The sequence below is a fragment of the Leptodactylus fuscus genome, chromosome 4 (genome assembly GCF_031893055.1).
Source record: "Leptodactylus fuscus isolate aLepFus1 chromosome 4, aLepFus1.hap2, whole genome shotgun sequence".
Taxonomy (NCBI): Eukaryota; Metazoa; Chordata; class Amphibia; order Anura; family Leptodactylidae; genus Leptodactylus; species Leptodactylus fuscus.
The window spans coordinates 224,576,574-224,596,138 of NC_134268.1; the positions used below are offsets into that span (position 1 = coordinate 224,576,574).

Genomic DNA, 19,565 nt, shown 5'->3' on the forward strand with positions numbered 1-19,565 from the left:
ATCTCATCCACTGGCACTACAACTACCAGAAGGCAGTGCGCGGAGCCAGCTGACAGGCCGGCGGGGGATGCCGGGAGATGTAGTCCAGACAACGGAAAGCGAAAGGTGACAGAGATTGCGTAAGACTACAGAAACCAGAGTGCAACGGGACAGCAGCCCGGCCGGGTAGGCGGGGCCAGAGCGCCGGAAAAGGCGGGGCAAGGGGGTGTTTCCGGTGAATGGAGCCTCCCTGTGCAAATCCCATCAAGGTAACGCTCAGGTAATAACAATAACGGCGGCGGAGACCGGAGGAGGAGGAGCCTGTGACCAGGAGACTCCGCGTGTACCGGAGAAGAGGGGGGAGGGGAGAGCGCGGGGCTAACCCTGTGTGTGCCGGAGAGAATGAGGAGGAGTAACCCTGTGTGTGCCGGAGAGGATGAGGAGGAGTAACCCTGTGTGTGCCGGAGAGAATGAGGAGGAGTAACCCTGTGTGTGCCGGAGAGAATGAGGAGGAGTAACCCTGTGTGTGCCGGAGAGGATGAGGAGGAGTAACCCTGTGTGTGCCGGAGAAAATGAGGAGGAGTAACCCTGTGTGTGCCGGAGAGGATGAGGAGGAGTAACCCTGTGTGTGCCGGAGAGGATGAGGAGGAGTAACCCTGTGTGTGCCGGAGAAAATGAGGAGGAGTAACCCTGTGTGTGCCGGAGAGAATGAGGAGGAGTAACCCTGTGTGTGCCGGAGAGAATGAGGAGGAGTAACCCTGTGTGTGCCGGAGAGGATGAGGAGGAGTAACCCTGTGTGTGCCGGAGAGGATGAGGAGTAACCCTGTGTGTGCCGGAGAGGATGAGGAGGAGTAACCCTGTGTGTGCCGGAGAGGATGAGGAGGAGTAACCCTGTGTGTGCCGGAGAGAATGAGGAGGAGTAACCCTATGTGTGCCGGAGAAGATGAGGAGGAGTAACCCTGTGTGTGCCGGAGAGGAGGAGGAGGAGGAATAAACCTGTGTGTGCCGGAGAGAATGAGGAGGAGTAACCCTGTGTGTGCCGGAGAGGATGAGGAGGAGTAACCCTGTGTGTGCCGGAGAGGATGAGGAGGAGTAACCCTGTGTGTGCCGGAGAGGATGAGGAGTAACCCTGTGTGTGCCGGAGAGGATGAGGAGGAGTAACCCTGTGTGTGCCGGAGAGGATGAGGAGGAGTAACCCTGTGTGTGCCGGAGAGGATGAGGAGTAACCCTGTGTGTGCCGGAGAGGATGAGGAGGAGTAACCCTGTGTGTGCCGGAGAGGATGAGGAGTAACCCTGTGTGTGCCGGAGAGGATGAGGAGGAGTAACCCTGTGTGTGCCGGAGAGGATGAGGAGTAACCCTGTGTGTGCCGGAGAGGATGAGGAGGAGTAACCCTGTGTGTGCCGGAGAAAATGAGGAGGAGTAACCCTGTGTGTGCCGGAGAGGATGAGGAGGAGTAACCCTGTGTGTGCCGGAGAGGATGAGGAGGAGTAACCCTGTGTGTGCCGGAGAGAATGAGGAGTAACCCTGTGTGTGCCGGAGAGGAGGAGGAGGAATAACCCTGTGTGTGCCGGAGAGAATGAGGAGGAGTAACCCTGTGTGTGCCGGAGAAAATGAGGAGGAGTAACCCTGTGTGTGCCGGAGAGGATGAGGAGTAACCCTGTGTGTGCCGGAGAGAATGAGGAGGAGTAACCCTGTGTGTGCCGGAGAGAATGAGGAGGAGTAACCCTGTGTGTGCCGGAGAGGATGAGGAGGAGTAACCCTGTGTGTGCCGGAGAGGATGAGGAGTAACCCTGTGTGTGCCGGAGAGGATGAGGAGGAGTAACCCTGTGTGTGCCGGAGAGGATGAGGGGAGTAACCCTGTGTGTGCCGGAGAGGATGAGGAGGAGTAACCCTGTGTGTGCCGGAGAGGATGAGGAGGAGTAACCCTGTGTGTGCCGGAGAGGATGAGGGGAGTAACCCTGTGTGTGCCGGAGAGAATGAGGAGGAGTAACCCTGTGTGTGCCGGAGAGGATGAGGAGGAGTAACCCTGTGTGTGCCGGAGAGGATGAGGAGGAGTAACCCTGTGTGTGCCGGAGAGGATGAGGGGAGTAACCCTGTGTGTGCCGGAGAGAATGAGGAGGAGTAACCCTGTGTGTGCCGGAGAGGATGAGGGGAGTAACCCTGTGTGTGCCGGAGAGAATGAGGAGGAGTAACCCTGTGTGTGCCGGAGAGGATGAGGAGGAGTAACCCTGTGTGTGCCGGAGAGAATGAGGAGGAGTAACCCTGTGTGTGCCGGAGAGAATGAGGAGTAACCCTGTGTGTGCCGGAGAGGATGAGGAGGAGTAACCCTGTGTGTGCCGGAGAGGATGAGGGGAGTAACCCTGTGTGTGCCGGAGAGGATGAGGAGGAGTAACCCTGTGTGTGCCGGAGAGGATGAGGAGGAGTAACCCTGTGTGTGCCGGAGAGGATGAGGAGGAGTAACCCTGTGTGTGCCGGAGAGGATGAGGAGGAGTAACCCTGTGTGTGCCGGAGAGGATGAGGAGGAGTAACCCTGTGTGTGCCGGAGAGGATGAGGAGGAGTAACCCTGTGTGTGCCGGAGAGGATGAGGAGGAGTAACCCTGTGTGTGCCGGAGAGGATGAGGAGGAGTAACCCTGTGTGTGCCGGAGAGGATGAGGAGGAGTAAACCTGTGTGTGCCGGAGAGGATGAGGAGGAGTAACCCTGTGTGTGCCGGAGAGAATGAGGAGGAGTAACCCTGTGTGTGCCGGAGAGAATGAGGAGGAGTAACCCTGTGTGTGCCGGAGAGAATGAGGAGGAGTAACCCTGTGTGTGCCGGAGAGAATGAGGAGGAGTAACCCTGTGTGTGCCGGAGAGGATGAAGAGGAGTAACCCTGTGTGTGCCGGAGAGGATGAGGAGGAGTAACCCTGTGTGTGCCGGAGAGGATGAAGAGTAACCCTGTGTGTGCCGGAGAGGATGAGGAGGAGTAACCCTGTGTGTGCCGGAGAGAATGAGGAGGAGTAACCCTGTGTGTGCCGGAGAAAATGAGGAGTAACCCTGTGTGTGCCGGAGAGGATGAGGAGGAGTAACCCTGTGTGTGCCGGAGAGAATGAGGAGGAGTAACCCTGTGTGTGCCGGAGAGAATGAGGAGGAGTAACCCTGTGTGTGCCGGAGAGAATGAGGAGTAACCCTGTGTGTGCCGGAGAGGATGAGGGGAGTAACCCTGTGTGTGCCGGAGAGGATGAGGAGGAGTAACCCTGTGTGTGCCGGAGAGGATGAGGAGGAGTAACCCTGTGTGTGCCGGAGAGGATGAGGAGGAGTAACCCTGTGTGTGCCGGAGAGGATGAGGAGTAACCCTGTGTGTGCCGGAGAGGATGAGGGGAGTAACCCTGTGTGTGCCGGAGAGGATGAGGAGGAGTAACCCTGTGTGTGCCGGAGAGGATGAGGAGTAACCCTGTGTGTGCCGGAGAGGATGAGGAGTAACCCTGTGTGTGCCGGAGAGGATGAGGAGGAGTAACCCTGTGTGTGCCGGAGAGGATGAGGAGGAGTAACCCTGTGTGTGCCGGAGAGGATGAGGAGTAACCCTGTGTGTGCCGGAGAGGATGAGGAGTAACCCTGTGTGTGCCGGAGAGAATGAGGAGGAGTAACCCTGTGTGTGCCGGAGAGGATGAGGAGGAGTAACCCTGTGTGTGCCGGAGAGGATGAGGAGTAACCCTGTGTGTGCCGGAGAGGATGAGGAGTAACCCTGTGTGTGCCGGAGAGAATGAGGAGGAGTAACCCTGTGTGTGCCGGAGAGAATGAGGAGGAGTAACCCTGTGTGTGCCGGAGAGAATGAGGAGGAGTAACCCTGTGTGTGCCGGAGAGGATGAGGAGGAGTAACCCTGTGTGTGCCGGAGAGGATGAGGAGGAGTAACCCTGTGTGTGCCGGAGAGGATGAGGGGAGTAACCCTGTGTGTGCCGGAGAGGATGAGGAGTAACCCTGTGTGTGCCGGAGAGCGCGGGGCTAACCCTGTGTGTGCCGGAGAGAATGAGGAGTAACCCTGTGTGTGCCGGAGAGAATGAGGAGGAGTAACCCTGTGTGTGCCGGAGAGAATGAGGAGGAGTAACCCTGTGTGTGCCGGAGAGAATGAGGAGTAACCCTGTGTGTGCCGGAGAGAATGAGGAGGAGTAACCCTGTGTGTGCCGGAGAGGATGAGGAGGAGTAACCCTGTGTGTGCCGGAGAGAATGAGGAGTAACCCTGTGTGTGCCGGAGAGGAGTAACCCTGTGTGTGCTGGAGAGGATGAGGAGGAGTAACCCTGTGTGTGCCGGAGAGAATGAGGAGGAGTAACCCTGTGTGTGCCGGAGAGGATGAGGAGGAGTAACCCTGTGTGTGCCGGAGAGAATGAGGAGGAGTAACCCTGTGTGTGCCGGAGAGAATGAGGAGGAGTAACCCTGTGTGTGCCGGAGAGGATGAGGAGTAACCCTGTGTGTGCCGGAGAGGATGAGGAGGAGTAACCCTGTGTGTGCCGGAGAGGATGAGGGGAGTAACCCTGTGTGTGCCGGAGAGGATAAGGGGAGTAACCCTGTGTGTGCCGGAGAGGATGAGGAGGAGTAACCCTGTGTGTGCCGGAGAGAATGAGGAGTAACCCTGTGTGTGCCGGAGAAGATGAGGAGGAGTAACCCTGTGTGTGCCGGAGAGAAGGAGGAGGAGTAACCCTGTGTGTGCCGGAGAGAAGGAGGAGGAGTAACCCTGTGTGTGCCGGAGAGAATGAGGAGGAGTAACCCTGTGTGTGCCGGAGAGAATGAGGAGGAGTAACCCTGTGTGTGCCGGAGAGAATGAGGAGGAGTAACCCTGTGTGTGCCGGAGAGAATGAGGAGGAGTAACCCTGTGTGTGCCGGAGAGGATGAGGAGGAGTAACCCTGTGTGTGCCGGAGAGGATGAAGAGTAACCCTGTGTGTGCCGGAGAGGATGAGGAGGAGTAACCCTGTGTGTGCCGGAGAGAATGAGGAGGAGTAACCCTGTGTGTGCCGGAGAGAATGAGGAGGAGTAACCCTGTGTGTGCCGGAGAGGATGAGGAGGAGTAACCCTGTGTGTGCCGGAAAGAATGAGGAGGAGTAACCCTGTGTGTGCCGGAGAGAATGAGGAGTAACCCTGTGTGTGCCGGAGAGGATGAGGAGGAGTAACCCTGTGTGTGCCGGAGAGGATGAGGAGGAGTAACCCTGTGTGTGCCGGAGAGGATGAGGAGGAGTAACCCTGTGTGTGCCGGAGAGGATGAGGAGTAACCCTGTGTGTGCCGGAGAGAATGAGGAGGAGTAACCCTGTGTGTGCCGGAGAGAATGAGGAGGAGTAACCCTGTGTGTGCCGGAGAGAATGAGGAGTAACCCTGTGTGTGCCGGAGAGGATGAGGAGGAGTAACCCTGTGTGTGCCGGAGAGAATGAGGAGGAGTAACCCTGTGTGTGCCGGAGAGAATGAGGAGGAGTAACCCTGTGTGTGCCGGAAAGGATGAGGAGGAGTAACCCTGTGTGTGCCGGAGAGGATGAGGAGGAGTAACCCTGTGTGTGCCGGAGAGAATGAGGAGTAACCCTGTGTGTGCCGGAGAGGAGTAACCCTGTGTGTGCCGGAGAGAATGAGGAGGAGTAACCCTGTGTGTGCCGGAGAGGAGGAGGAGTAACCCTGTGTGTGCCGGAGAGGATGAGGAGGAGTAACCCTGTGTGTGCCGGAGAGGATGAGGAGTAACCCTGTGTGTGCCGGAGAGGATGAGGAGGAGTAACCCTGTGTGTGCCGGAGAGAATGAGGAGTAACCCTGTGTGTGCCGGAGAGGAGTAACCCTGTGTGTGCCGGAGAGGAGTAACCCTGTGTGTGCCGGAGAGAATGAGGAGGAGTAACCCTGTGTGTGCCGGAGAGGATGAGGAGGAGTAACCCTGTGTGTGCCGGAGAGGATGAGGAGTAACCCTGTGTGTGCCGGAGAGAATGAGGAGGAGTAACCCTGTGTGTGCCGGAGAGAATGAGGAGGAGTAACCCTGTGTGTGCCGGAGAGAATGAGGAGGAGTAACCCTGTGTGTGCCGGAGAGGATGAGGAGTAACCCTGTGTGTGCCGGAGAGGATGAGGAGGAGTAACCCTGTGTGTGCCGGAGAGAATGAGGAGGAGTAACCCTGTGTGTGCCGGAGAGAATGAGGAGGAGTAACCCTGTGTGTGCCGGAGAGGATGAGGAGGAGTAACCCTGTGTGTGCCGGAGAGAATGAGGAGGAGTAACCCTATGTGTGCCGGAGAAGATGAGGAGGAGTAACCCTGTGTGTGCCGGAGAGGAGGAGGAGGAGGAATAAACCTGTGTGTGCCGGAGAGAATGAGGAGGAGTAACCCTGTGTGTGCCGGAGAGGATGAGGAGGAGTAACCCTGTGTGTGCCGGAGAGGATGAGGAGGAGTAACCCTGTGTGTGCCGGAGAGGATGAGGAGGAGTAACCCTGTGTGTGCCGGAGAGGATGAGGGGAGTAACCCTGTGTGTGCCGGAGAGAATGAGGAGGAGTAACCCTGTGTGTGCCGGAGAGGATGAGGGGAGTAACCCTGTGTGTGCCAGAGAGGATGAGGAGGAGTAACCCTGTGTGTGCCGGAGAGAATGAGGAGGAGTAACCCTGTGTGTGCCGGAGAGAATGAGGAGGAGTAACCCTGTGTGTGCCTGAGAGAATGAGGAGGAGTAACCCTGTGTGTGCCGGAGAGGATGAGGAGGAGTAACCCTGTGTGTGCCGGAGAGGATGAGGAGGAGTAACCCTGTGTGTGCCGGAGAGGATGAGGAGGAGTAACCCTGTGTGTGCCGGAGAGGATGAGGGGAGTAACCCTGTGTGTGCCGGAGAGGAGGAGGAGTAACCCTGTGTGTGCCGGAGAGGATGAGGAGGAGTAACCCTGTGTGTGCCGGAGAGGATGAGGAGGAGTAACCCTGTGTGTGCCGGAGAGGATGAGGAGGAGTAACCCTGTGTGTGCCGGAGAGGATGAGGAGAAGTAACCCTGTGTGTGCCGGAGAGGATGAGGAGGAGTAACCCTGTGTGTGCCGGAGAGGATGAGGAGTAACCCTGTGTGTGCCGGAGAGGATGAGGGGAGTAACCCTGTGTGTGCCGGAGAGGATGAGGAGGAGTAACCCTGTGTGTGCCGGAGAGAATGAGGAGGAGTAACCCTGTGTGTGCCGGAGAGAATGAGGAGTAACCCTGTGTGTGCCAGAGAGAATGTGGAGGAGTAACTCTGTGTGTGCCGGAGAGAATGAGGAGGAGTAACCCTGTGTGTGCCGGAGAGGATGAGGAGGAATAACCCTGTGTGTGCCGGAGAGGATGAGGAGTAACCCTGTGTGTGCCGGAGAGGATGAGGGGAGTAACCCTGTGTGTGCCAGAGAGGATGAGGAGGAGTAACCCTGTGTGTGCCGGAGAGGATGAGGAGGAGTAACCCTGTGTGTGCCGGAGAGGATGAGGAGGAGTAACCCTGTGTGTGCCGGAGAGAATGAGGAGGAGTAACCCTGTGTGTGCCGGAGAGGATGAGGAGGAGAAACCCTGTGTGTGCCGGAGAGGATGAGGAGGAGTAACCCTGTGTGTGCCGGAGAGGATGAGGAGGAGTAACCCTGTGTGTGCCGGAGAGGATGAGGAGTAACCCTGTGTGTGCCGGAGAAGATGAGGAGGAATAAACCTGTGTGTGCCAGAGAGGATGAGGAGGAGTAACCCTGTGTGTGCCGGAGAGGATGAGGAGGAGTAACCCTGTGTGTGCCGGAGAGGATGAGGAGGAGTAACCCTGTGTGTGCCGGAGAGGATGAGGAGGAGTAACCCTGTGTGTGCCGGAGAGGATGAGGAGGAGTAACCCTGTGTGTGCCGGAGAGGATGAGGAGGAGTAACCCTGTGTGTGCCGGAGAGGATGAGGAGGAGTAACCCTGTGTGTGCCGGAGAGAATGAAGAGTAACCCTGTGTGTGCCGGAGAGGATGAGGAGGAGTAACCCTGTGTGTGCAGGAGAGGATGAGGAGGAGTAACCCTGTGTGTGCCAGAGAGGATGAGGAGGAGTAACCCTGTGTGTGCCGGAGAGGATGAGGAGGAGTAACCCTGTTTGTGCTGGAGAGGATGAGGAGGAGTAACCCTGTGTGTGCCGGAGAAAATGAGGAGGAGTAACACTGTGTTTGCTGGAGGAGGTGTATGGGATGTCCACTACTAGAATTTGTATGATAGGGTCCTGGAGCTTCTTTACCTTTTGCTGTGGGATGGGGGGTTTGATGAGAAGTTGTACTGTGCCTTCATACATCACTGTACTGTCAGCTCTCGTCTCCAGTCATAGGAAGAGGACATGAGCGAGCGGGCAGAAGGCGCACACATGTGGGATCCCCCCGGCTCTGATGATGATGACGATTGCCCCATACCTTACACAGGTAGAGAGATGAGATGTGTAAGTGTGAACATGGGGAAGGGCTCGGGTGGAGACCAGGATGTGTGTGCCGGGAGGGAGTCAGGGGAATCACTGCATACAGATTATACAGTCACCACTAGAGGGAGATCACTACATACAGATTATACAGTCACCACTAGATGGAGCTCACTACATACAGATTATACAGTCACCACTAGGAGGAGCTCACTACATACAGATTATACAGTCACCACTAGGGGGAGCTCACTACATACAGATTATACAGTCACCACTAGGAGGAGCTCACTACATACAGATTATACAGTCACCACTAGGAGGAGCTCACTACATACAGATTATACAGTCACCACTAGAGGGAGCTCACTACATACAGATTATACAGTCACCACTAGATGGAGCTCACTACATATAGATTATACAGTCACCACTAGGGGGAGCTCACTACATACAGATTATACAGTCACCACTAGGAGGAGCTCACTACATACAGATTATACAGTCACCACTAGAGGGAGCTCACTACATACAGATTATACAGTCACCACTAGATGGAGCTCACTACATATAGATTATACAGTCACCACTAGGGGGAGCTCACTACATACAGATTATACAGTCACCACTAGGAGGAGCTCACTACATACAGATTATACAGTCACCACTAGGGGGAGCTCACTACATACAGATTATACAGTCACCACTAGGAGAAGCTCACTACATACAGATTATACAGTCACCACCAGGAGGAGCTCACTACATACAGATTATACAGTCACCACTAGGGGGAGCTCACTACATACAGATTATACAGTCACCACTAGGAGGAGCTCACTACATACAGATTATACAGTCACCACTAGATGGAGCTCACTACATATAGATTATACAGTCACCACTAGGGGGAGCTCACTACATACAGATTATACAGTCACCACTAGGAGGAGCTCACTACATACAGATTATACAGTCACCACTAGGGGGAGCTCACTACAAACAGATTATACAGTCACCACTAGGGGGAGCTCACTACATACAGATTATACAGTCACCACTAGGAGGAGCTCACTACATACAGATTATACAGTCACCACTAGGGGAGCTCACTACATACAGATTATACAGTCACCACTAGGGGGAGCTCACTACATACAGATTATACAGTCACCACTAGGGGGATCTCACTACATACAGATTATACAGTCACCACTAGGATGAGCTCACTACATACAGATTATACAGTCACCACTAGGATGAGCTCACTACACACAGATTATACAGTCACCACTAGAGGGAGCTCACTACATACAGATTATACAGTCGGGAGCTTACCACGTACAGATTATACAGTCACAACTAGGAAGAGCTCACTACATACAGATTATACAGTCACCACTAGGAGGAGCTCACTACATACAGATTATACAGTCACCACTAGGGGGAGCTCACTACATACAGATTATACAGTCACCACTAGGAGGAACTCATTACATACTGATTATACAGTCACCACTAGAGGGAGCTCACTACATACAGATTATACAGTCACCACTAGGAGGAGCTCACTACATACAGATTATACAGTCACCACTAGGGGGAGCTCACTACATACAGATTATACAGTCACCACTAGGAGGAACTCATTACATACTGATTATACAGTCACCACTAGAGGGAGCTCACTACATACAGATTATACAGTCACCACTAGGAGGAGCTCACTACATACAGATCATACAGTCACCACTAGGGGGAGCTCACTACATACAGATTATACAGTCACCACTAGGAGGAGCTAACTACACACAGATTATACAGTCACCACTAGGAGGAGCTAACTACACACAGATTATACAGTCACCACTAGGAGGAGCTCACTACATACAGATTATACAGTCACCACTAGGGGGTGCTCACTACATACAGATTATACAGTCACCACTAGGAGGAGCTCACTACATGCAGTATATACAGTCACCACTAGGAGGAGCTCACTACATACAGATTATACAGTCACCACTAGGGGGAGCTCACTACATACAGATTATACAGTCACCACTAGGGGGAGCTCACTACATACAGATTATACAGTCACCACTAGGAGGAGCTCACTACATACAGATTATACAGTCACCACTAGGAGGAGCTCACTACATACAGATTATACAGTCACCACTAGGGGGAGCTCACTACATACAGATTATACAGTCACCACTAGGGGGAGCTCACTACATACAGACTATACAGTCACCACTAGGAGGAGCTCACTACATACAGATGATACAGTCACCACTAGGGGGTGCTCACTACATACAGATTATACAGTCACCACTAGGGGGAGCTCATTACATACAGATTATACAGTCACCACTAGAGGGAGCTCACTACATACAGATTATACAGTCACCACTAGGAGGAGCTCACTATATACAGATTATACAGTCACCACTAGGAGGAGCTCACTACATACAGATTATACAGTCACCACTAGGGGAGCTCACTACATACAGATTATACAGTCACCACTAGGGGGAGCTCACTACATACAGATTATACAGTCACCACTAGGATGAGCTCACTACATACAGATTATACAGTCACCACTAGGAGGAGTTCACTACATACAGATTATACAGTCACCACTAGGAGGAGCTAACTACACACAGATTATACAGTCACCACTAGGGGGAGCTCACTACATACAGATTATACAGTCACCACTAGAGGGAGCTCACTACATACAGATTATACAGTCACCACTAGAGGGAGTTTACCACGTACAGATTATACAGTCACTACTAGGAAGAGCTCACTACATACAGACTATACAGTCACCACTAGGAGGAGCTCACTACATACAGATGATACAGTCACCACTAGGGGGTGCTCACTACATACAGATTATACAGTCACCACTAGGAGGAGCTCACTACATACAGATTATACAGTCACCACTAGGGGGAGCTCACTACATACAGATTATACAGTCACCACTAGTGGGAGCTCACTACATACAGATTATACAGTCACCACTAGGAGGAGCTCACTACATACAGATGATACAGTCACCACTAGGGGGTGCTCACTACATACAGATTATACAGTCACCACTAGGGGGAGCTCACTACATACAGATTATACAGTCACCACTAGGAGGAACTCATTACATACTGATTATACAGTCACCACTAGGGGGTGCTCACTACATACAGATTATACAGTCACCACTAGGGGGAGCTCATTACATACAGATTATACAGTCACCACTAGAGGGAGCTCACTACATACAGATTATACAGTCACCACTAGGAGGAGCTCACTATATACAGATTATACAGTCACCACTAGGAGGAGCTCACTACATACAGATTATACAGTCACCACTAGGGGAGCTCACTACATACAGATTATACAGTCACCACTAGGGGGAGCTCACTACATACAGATTATACAGTCACCACTAGGATGAGCTCACTACATACAGATTATACAGTCACCACTAGGAGGAGTTCACTACATACAGATTATACAGTCACCACTAGGAGGAGCTAACTACACACAGATTATACAGTCACCACTAGGGGGAGCTCACTACATACAGATTATACAGTCACCACTAGAGGGAGCTCACTACATACAGATTATACAGTCACCACTAGAGGGAGTTTACCACGTACAGATTATACAGTCACCACTAGGGGAGCTCACTACATACAGATTATACAGTCACCACTAGGGGGAGCTCACTACATACAGATTATACAGTCACCACTAGGATGAGCTCACTACATACAGATTATACAGTCACCACTAGGAGGAGTTCACTACATACAGATTATACAGTCACCACTAGGAGGAGCTAACTACACACAGATTATACAGTCACCACTAGGGGGAGCTCACTACATACAGATTATACAGTCACCACTAGAGGGAGCTCACTACATACAGATTATACAGTCACCACTAGAGGGAGTTTACCACGTACAGATTATACAGTCACTACTAGGAAGAGCTCACTACATACAGACTATACAGTCACCACTAGGAGGAGCTCACTACATACAGATGATACAGTCACCACTAGGGGGTGCTCACTACATACAGATTATACAGTCACCACTAGGAGGAGCTCACTACATACAGATTATACAGTCACCACTAGGGGGAGCTCACTACATACAGATTATACAGTCACCACTAGGAGGAGCTCACTACATACAGATGATACAGTCACCACTAGGGGGTGCTCACTACATACAGATTATACAGTCACCACTAGGGGGAGCTCACTACATACAGATTATACAGTCACCACTAGGAGGAACTCATTACATACTGATTATACAGTCACCACTAGAGGGAGCTCACTACATACAGGTTATACAGTCACCACTAGGAGGAGCTAACTACACACAGATTATACAGTCACCACTAGGAGGAGCTCACTACATACAGATTATACAGTCACCACTAGGGGAGCTCACTACATACAGATTATACAGTCACCACTAGGGGGAGCTCACTACATACAGATTATACAGTCACCACTAGGATGAGCTCACTACATACAGATTATACAGTCACCACTAGGAGGAGTTCACTACATACAGATTATACAGTCACCACTAGGAGGAGCTAACTACACACAGATTATACAGTCACCACTAGGGGGAGCTCACTACATACAGATTATACAGTCACCACTAGAGGGAGCTCACTACATACAGATTATACAGTCACCACTAGAGGGAGTTTACCACGTACAGATTATACAGTCACTACTAGGAAGAGCTCACTACATACAGACTATACAGTCACCACTAGGAGGAGCTCACTACATACAGATGATACAGTCACCACTAGGGGGTGCTCACTACATACAGATTATACAGTCACCACTAGGGGGAGCTCACTACATACAGATTATACAGTCACCACTAGTGGGAGCTCACTACATACAGATTATACAGTCACCACTAGGAGGAGCTCACTACATACAGATGATACAGTCACCACTAGGGGGTGCTCACTACATACAGATTATACAGTCACCACTAGGGGGAGCTCACTACATACAGATTATACAGTCACCACTAGGAGGAACTCATTACATACTGATTATACAGTCACCACTAGGGGGTGCTCACTACATACAGATTATACAGTCACCACTAGGGGGAGCTCATTACATACAGATTATACAGTCACCACTAGAGGGAGCTCACTACATACAGATTATACAGTCACCACTAGGAGGAGCTCACTATATACAGATTATACAGTCACCACTAGGAGGAGCTCACTACATACAGATTATACAGTCACCACTAGGGGAGCTCACTACATACAGATTATACAGTCACCACTAGGGGGAGCTCACTACATACAGATTATACAGTCACCACTAGGATGAGCTCACTACATACAGATTATACAGTCACCACTAGGAGGAGTTCACTACATACAGATTATACAGTCACCACTAGGAGGAGCTAACTACACACAGATTATACAGTCACCACTAGGGGGAGCTCACTACATACAGATTATACAGTCACCACTAGGGGGAGCTCACTACATACAGATTATACAGTCACCACTAGAGGGAGCTCACTACATACAGATTATACAGTCACCACTAGAGGGAGTTTACCACGTACAGATTATACAGTCACCACTAGGGGAGCTCACTACATACAGATTATACAGTCACCACTAGGGGGAGCTCACTACATACAGATTATACAGTCACCACTAGGATGAGCTCACTACATACAGATTATACAGTCACCACTAGGAGGAGTTCACTACATACAGATTATACAGTCACCACTAGGAGGAGCTAACTACACACAGATTATACAGTCACCACTAGGGGGAGCTCACTACATACAGATTATACAGTCACCACTAGAGGGAGCTCACTACATACAGATTATACAGTCACCACTAGAGGGAGTTTACCACGTACAGATTATACAGTCACTACTAGGAAGAGCTCACTACATACAGACTATACAGTCACCACTAGGAGGAGCTCACTACATACAGATGATACAGTCACCACTAGGGGGTGCTCACTACATACAGATTATACAGTCACCACTAGGAGGAGCTCACTACATACAGATTATACAGTCACCACTAGGGGGAGCTCACTACATACAGATTATACAGTCACCACTAGGAGGAGCTCACTACATACAGATGATACAGTCACCACTAGGGGGTGCTCACTACATACAGATTATACAGTCACCACTAGGGGGAGCTCACTACATACAGATTATACAGTCACCACTAGGAGGAACTCATTACATACTGATTATACAGTCACCACTAGAGGGAGCTCACTACATACAGGTTATACAGTCACCACTAGGAGGAGCTCACTTCATACAGATCATACAGTCACCACTAGGGGGAGCTCACTACATACAGATTATACAGTCACCACTAGGAGGAGCTAACTACACACAGATTATACAGTCACCACTAGGAGGAGCTCACTACATACAGATTATACAGTCACCACTAGGGGGAGCTCACTACATACAGACTATACAGTCACCACTAGGAGGAGCTCACTACATACAGATGATACAGTCACCACTAGGGGGTGCTCACTACATACAGATTATACAGTCACCACTAGGGGGAGCTCATTACATACAGATTATACAGTCACCACTAGAGGGAGCTCACTACATACAGATTATACAGTCACCACTAGGAGGAGCTCACTATATACAGATTATACAGTCACCACTAGGGGGAGCTCACTACATACAGATTATACAGTCACCACTAGGAGGAGCTCACTACATACAGATTATACAGTCACCACTAGGGGGAGCTCACTACATACAGATTATACAGTCACCACTAGGGGGCGCTCACTACACACAGATTATACAGTCACCACTAGGAGGAGCTCACTACATACAGATTATACAGTCACCACTAGAGGGAGCTCACTACATACAGATTATACTGTCACCACTAGGAGGAGCTCACTACATACAGATTATACAGTCACCACTAGAGGGAGCTCACTACACACAGATTATACAGTCACCACTAGAGGGAGCTCACTACATACAGATTATACTGTCACCACTAGGAGGAGCTCACTACATACAGATTATACAGACACTACTAGAGGGAGCTCACTACATACAGATTATACTGTCACCACTAGGAGGAGCTCACTACATACAGATTATACAGTCACCACTAGGGGGAGCTCACTACATACAGATTATACAGTCACCACTAGGGGGAGCTCACTACATACAGATTATACAGTCACCACTAGGAGGAGCTCACTACATACAGATTATACAGTCACCACTAGGGGGAGCTCACTACATACAGATTATACTGTCACCACTAGGAGGAGCTCACTACCTACAGATTATACAGTCACCACTAGGGGGAGCTCACTACATACAGATTATACAGTCACCACTAGGGGGAGCTCACTACATACAGATTATACAGACACTACTAGAGGGAGCTCACTACATACAGATTATATAGTCACCACTAGAGGGAGCTCACTACATACAGATTATACAGTCACCACTAGGAGGAGCTCACTACATACAGACTATACAGTCACCACTAGGGGGAGCTCACTACATACAGATTATACAGTCACCACTAGGAGGAGCTCACTACATACAGATTATACAGTCACCACTAGGAGGAGCTCACTACATACAGATTATACAGTCACCACTAGAGGGAGCTCACTACATACAGTATATACAGTCACCACTAGGGGGCGCTCACTACATACAGATTATACAGTCACCACTAGAGGGAGCTCACTACATACAGATTATACAGACACTACTAGAGGGAGCTCACTATATACAGATTATACAGTCACCACTAGGAGGAGCTAACTACATACAGATTATACAGACACTACTAGAGGGAGCTCACTACATACAGATTATACAGTCACCACTAGGGGGAGCTCACTACATACAGATTATACAGACACTACTAGAGGGAGCTCACTACATACAGATTATATAGTCACCACTAGAGGGAGCTCACTACATACAGATTATACAGTCACCACTAGGAGGAGCTCACTACATACAGACTATACAGTCACCACTAGGGGGAGCTCACTACATACAGATTATACAGTCACCACTAGGAGGAGCTCACTACATACAGATTATACAGTCACCACTAGGAGGAGCTCACTACATACAGATTATACAGTCACCACTAGAGGGAGCTCACTACATACAGTATATACAGTCACCACTAGGGGGCGCTCACTACATACAGATTATACAGTCACCACTAGAGGGAGCTCACTATATACAGATTACACAGTCACCACTAGAGGGAGCTCACTACATACAGATTATACAGACACTACTAGAGGGAGCTTACTACTAGTGGATTTTGGGGCAGGAGAGGGGTCTCCTTTGCACATCAGTGACTTGTTCTTTTTATTCCGTAGATGCTTTTGGGCCTATGAATGGGACTGAAGATGAGAACACGTTGTATATCCAGCAGTGCGGCGTGCTGTTAGATTGTCATGACGATAACGACGACGATATTTCTCGGTCAGTTCCAGGTGAAGAGAGTGAGGAGATTTTCTTTGAGTCAGAAAAGAAAGACTGTTCACCCCTCAGCGCATCAGCCAAAGCGGGCCCCAGCAGTAAAGGGGCCAGTAAGCTGTCAAACATCATAGCCCATCTGCAGAACTTGGCCAGTGAGCGGGAGTCGTCCCGTCGAGAGTCTGAGATGGAGGAGGACGTTGCCTTCCAAATGGGAGAGAGCTCTTACGCCTATGATACTGAGGGTATTGCCTTTGATGGTCACGGAGAGAACTTGGCCTCCCCTAGGGGGCGCTCACACTCTTCAGATCAACGTTTAAAGGCGTTTAAGGCGATTAAAATTTTGCAGGACACGGACTCAAAGGACAAGAAATATATTTGTGTGGAGTGTGGGAAAACGAGCCGTTACAAGTCTGCGTATCTGCGGCACAAGCGGACGCACACCGGCGAGAAGCCCTTTAGTTGTACAGATTGTGGAAAGTGTTTCCGGAGAAGCTCCCAGCTCGTGACGCACCAGAGAATCCACACTGGTGAGAAGCCCTACACATGTCTGCGCTGCGGCAAGAGCTTCAGCTGCAACTCCACCCTGGTGACCCACCAAAGGACCCACACGGGGGAGAAGCCTTACATCTGCATCGAGTGCGGGAAGGGCTTCATTCATAGCTCCGACTACAACCGGCACCACCGTGTCCACCGTGGAGAGAAGCGCTACACCTGCAAGGAGTGCGGCAAGAGCTTCAGCCAGAGCTCCTACCTGGTCATCCACCAGCGCATCCACACCGGGGAGAAACCCTTTGTCTGTAACGAATGTGGCAAGTGTTTCAGCCGCAACTCGTCTCTGGTGACGCATCAGAGGGTGCACACGGGCGAGCGGCCATACACCTGCGCAGAATGTGGAAAGAGCTTTCGCCAAAGTTCCCACCTCCTCATCCACCAGAGGACACATACTCCGGACAGCCACCTGGCCCTGCGCGCCATGATGTGAGAGGTGTACAGTGTTACTGGCGCTGGGGTCAGAGGGGACTATTGGGGTCACCCCCTTCCAAAGATTACAAAGAAGTCACCTATTGTCCCAGTCCATGGAGGTTGTGACCCGCCCCATGGACGCGCCGAGTCCCTGTTATTCATGGTGCTATTGGAGAAGTGTTGGGACGCCCCCTCCTGTTGTGTCCTCATCCTGCACTCACTTTAGGTCATTTGTTCCCTGATGGTGGAACGGACAGACTCTCTGCACTCCTCCCCTCCCCCACTATTTATACTTGATGGTTAGCTTGGAGTCCGTCGGCGGTCTCGCGTTGCTGTCCTCAGCTCTGTAGTCCTATTTGCATGCCGCTATGTGTCATGTCTAATCCGTTCATTTCTAAGGTTTGTCCTATGAATCTGTGCTGCTTGACATGAGGAGTCCGGTGAGCTGAGCACATGTTTTAGGCATGTGCCGGGGACACGCTATCACTAAATGTTCTCGTAGGTTCCCTCATCCAAGGCGAGAATCAAGGTGAAGAAGTTGGCAGCCAATGATGACTGTGGCTGGTACCCGAGGAGGTCGGCCGGGTGACCACTGTTACTGCGGGTGTCAGGTTGTCAGTTCTGCTGCTTTTGGAGTCCGTGTGTCTCTGACGTGTGACACTCCGCCGAGGTTATGCGGTCCGGCCTGATGTATCACGTCTCTATAGCCACAACACAACGGACTTTGTTCTGTGACGTAGTGATGGATTGTGGGTAGGGATGTGTAAGATGGTAAGTTGTCTCCGCACCTTCTACCCCTACAGGTCGGCCATGACGGTGGGTCTCATGTCGTTCACTGACGCAGAGCAGTGATGGTATCTGATCCTGTCTCTGCGGCCCGATACAGATGTAGCAGTCACCTCGAGGACAGAACAAGACGCCGGGCCGTGGTGTCAGAGGCCTCTATAAAGGACAATAGCTGCAGCTCCGGTCTAGAATGAAGGATCGTCACACAACACTATTATTTATATTACAGTTACTGGTAGAGCGCCAGGTGGTCACCGACCGGCCACTGAACACTAAGCCTGCTGTCCGTGCCGCTCTCCACGTACGTTTTCATGGAAGCACTTTTATACTGTGACTGTTGTATCATTAAATACATCAAACCAGAAAGAGGCTCAATCATTGCCTTAGTTTGGGGCCGGAGGTCCAATGTCGAGTCTCCGCACACAATGCTGAGACCGGAACGGGGGGGATTACACCGCCACACACCCCCATCACTGGGCTACAAATACATGAAGCATCTGCCGTATCTGCACCTGCTCACATAAATGGGGGCAGACGAGATGCGGATACACCCGGGTCCTACAGTGTCCCCGGCAACCACAGAGGGTAACACAGCTAAAAAATACTGGGAATAGTCAGAGCCAAAGAGAAGGAACAGATGTAACAGACACTAAATCCAGTCTGTTACTATAGTCACTTTATATATGGGAGTGGTCCCCAGACTATATATCTATAATACATAGTGTATGACACTGTCAGGACTCCTAGGACTATATATATCTATAATACATAGTGTATGACACTGTCAGGGCTCCTAGGACTATATATATATATATATATATATATATATATATATATATATAATACATAGTGTATGACGTTGTCAGGACTCCTAGGACTATATATATCTATA

General features: G+C 50.8%; 1 protein-coding gene across 4 annotated transcripts; it reads left to right on the plus strand.

The window, feature by feature from the left end:
• Positions 1–187: 187 nt before the first annotated feature.
• LOC142201067 (uncharacterized) lies at positions 188–19,028 on the plus strand. Of its 4 annotated transcripts, none has more exons than XM_075271895.1 (3): positions 189–259; positions 8,235–8,331; positions 16,822–19,028. In XM_075271895.1, exons 2-3 carry the CDS (start codon positions 8,250–8,252, stop codon positions 17,904–17,906), a joined length of 1,167 nt encoding a protein of 388 aa, XP_075127996.1. In that variant the 5' UTR covers positions 189–259; positions 8,235–8,249; the 3' UTR covers positions 17,907–19,028. The 4 variants fall into 4 exon arrangements, with proteins under 4 accessions (XP_075127999.1, XP_075127996.1, XP_075127997.1 ...); XM_075271896.1 differs by having other exon boundaries at positions 202–248; XM_075271897.1 differs by having other exon boundaries at positions 214–259; positions 8,235–8,348.
• Positions 19,029–19,565: the final 537 nt, after the last annotated feature.

Bases quoted from the DNA above. Each gene is read 5' to 3' on its own strand.
- LOC142201067 (XM_075271895.1), top strand. From the start codon at position 8,250: ATGAGCGAGCGGGCAGAAGGCGCACACATGTGGGATCCCCCCGGCTCT. The intron at 8,332-16,821 runs GTAGAGAGATGA...TTTATTCCGTAG, and splicing joins TTGCCCCATACCTTACACAG to ATGCTTTTGGGCCTATGAAT.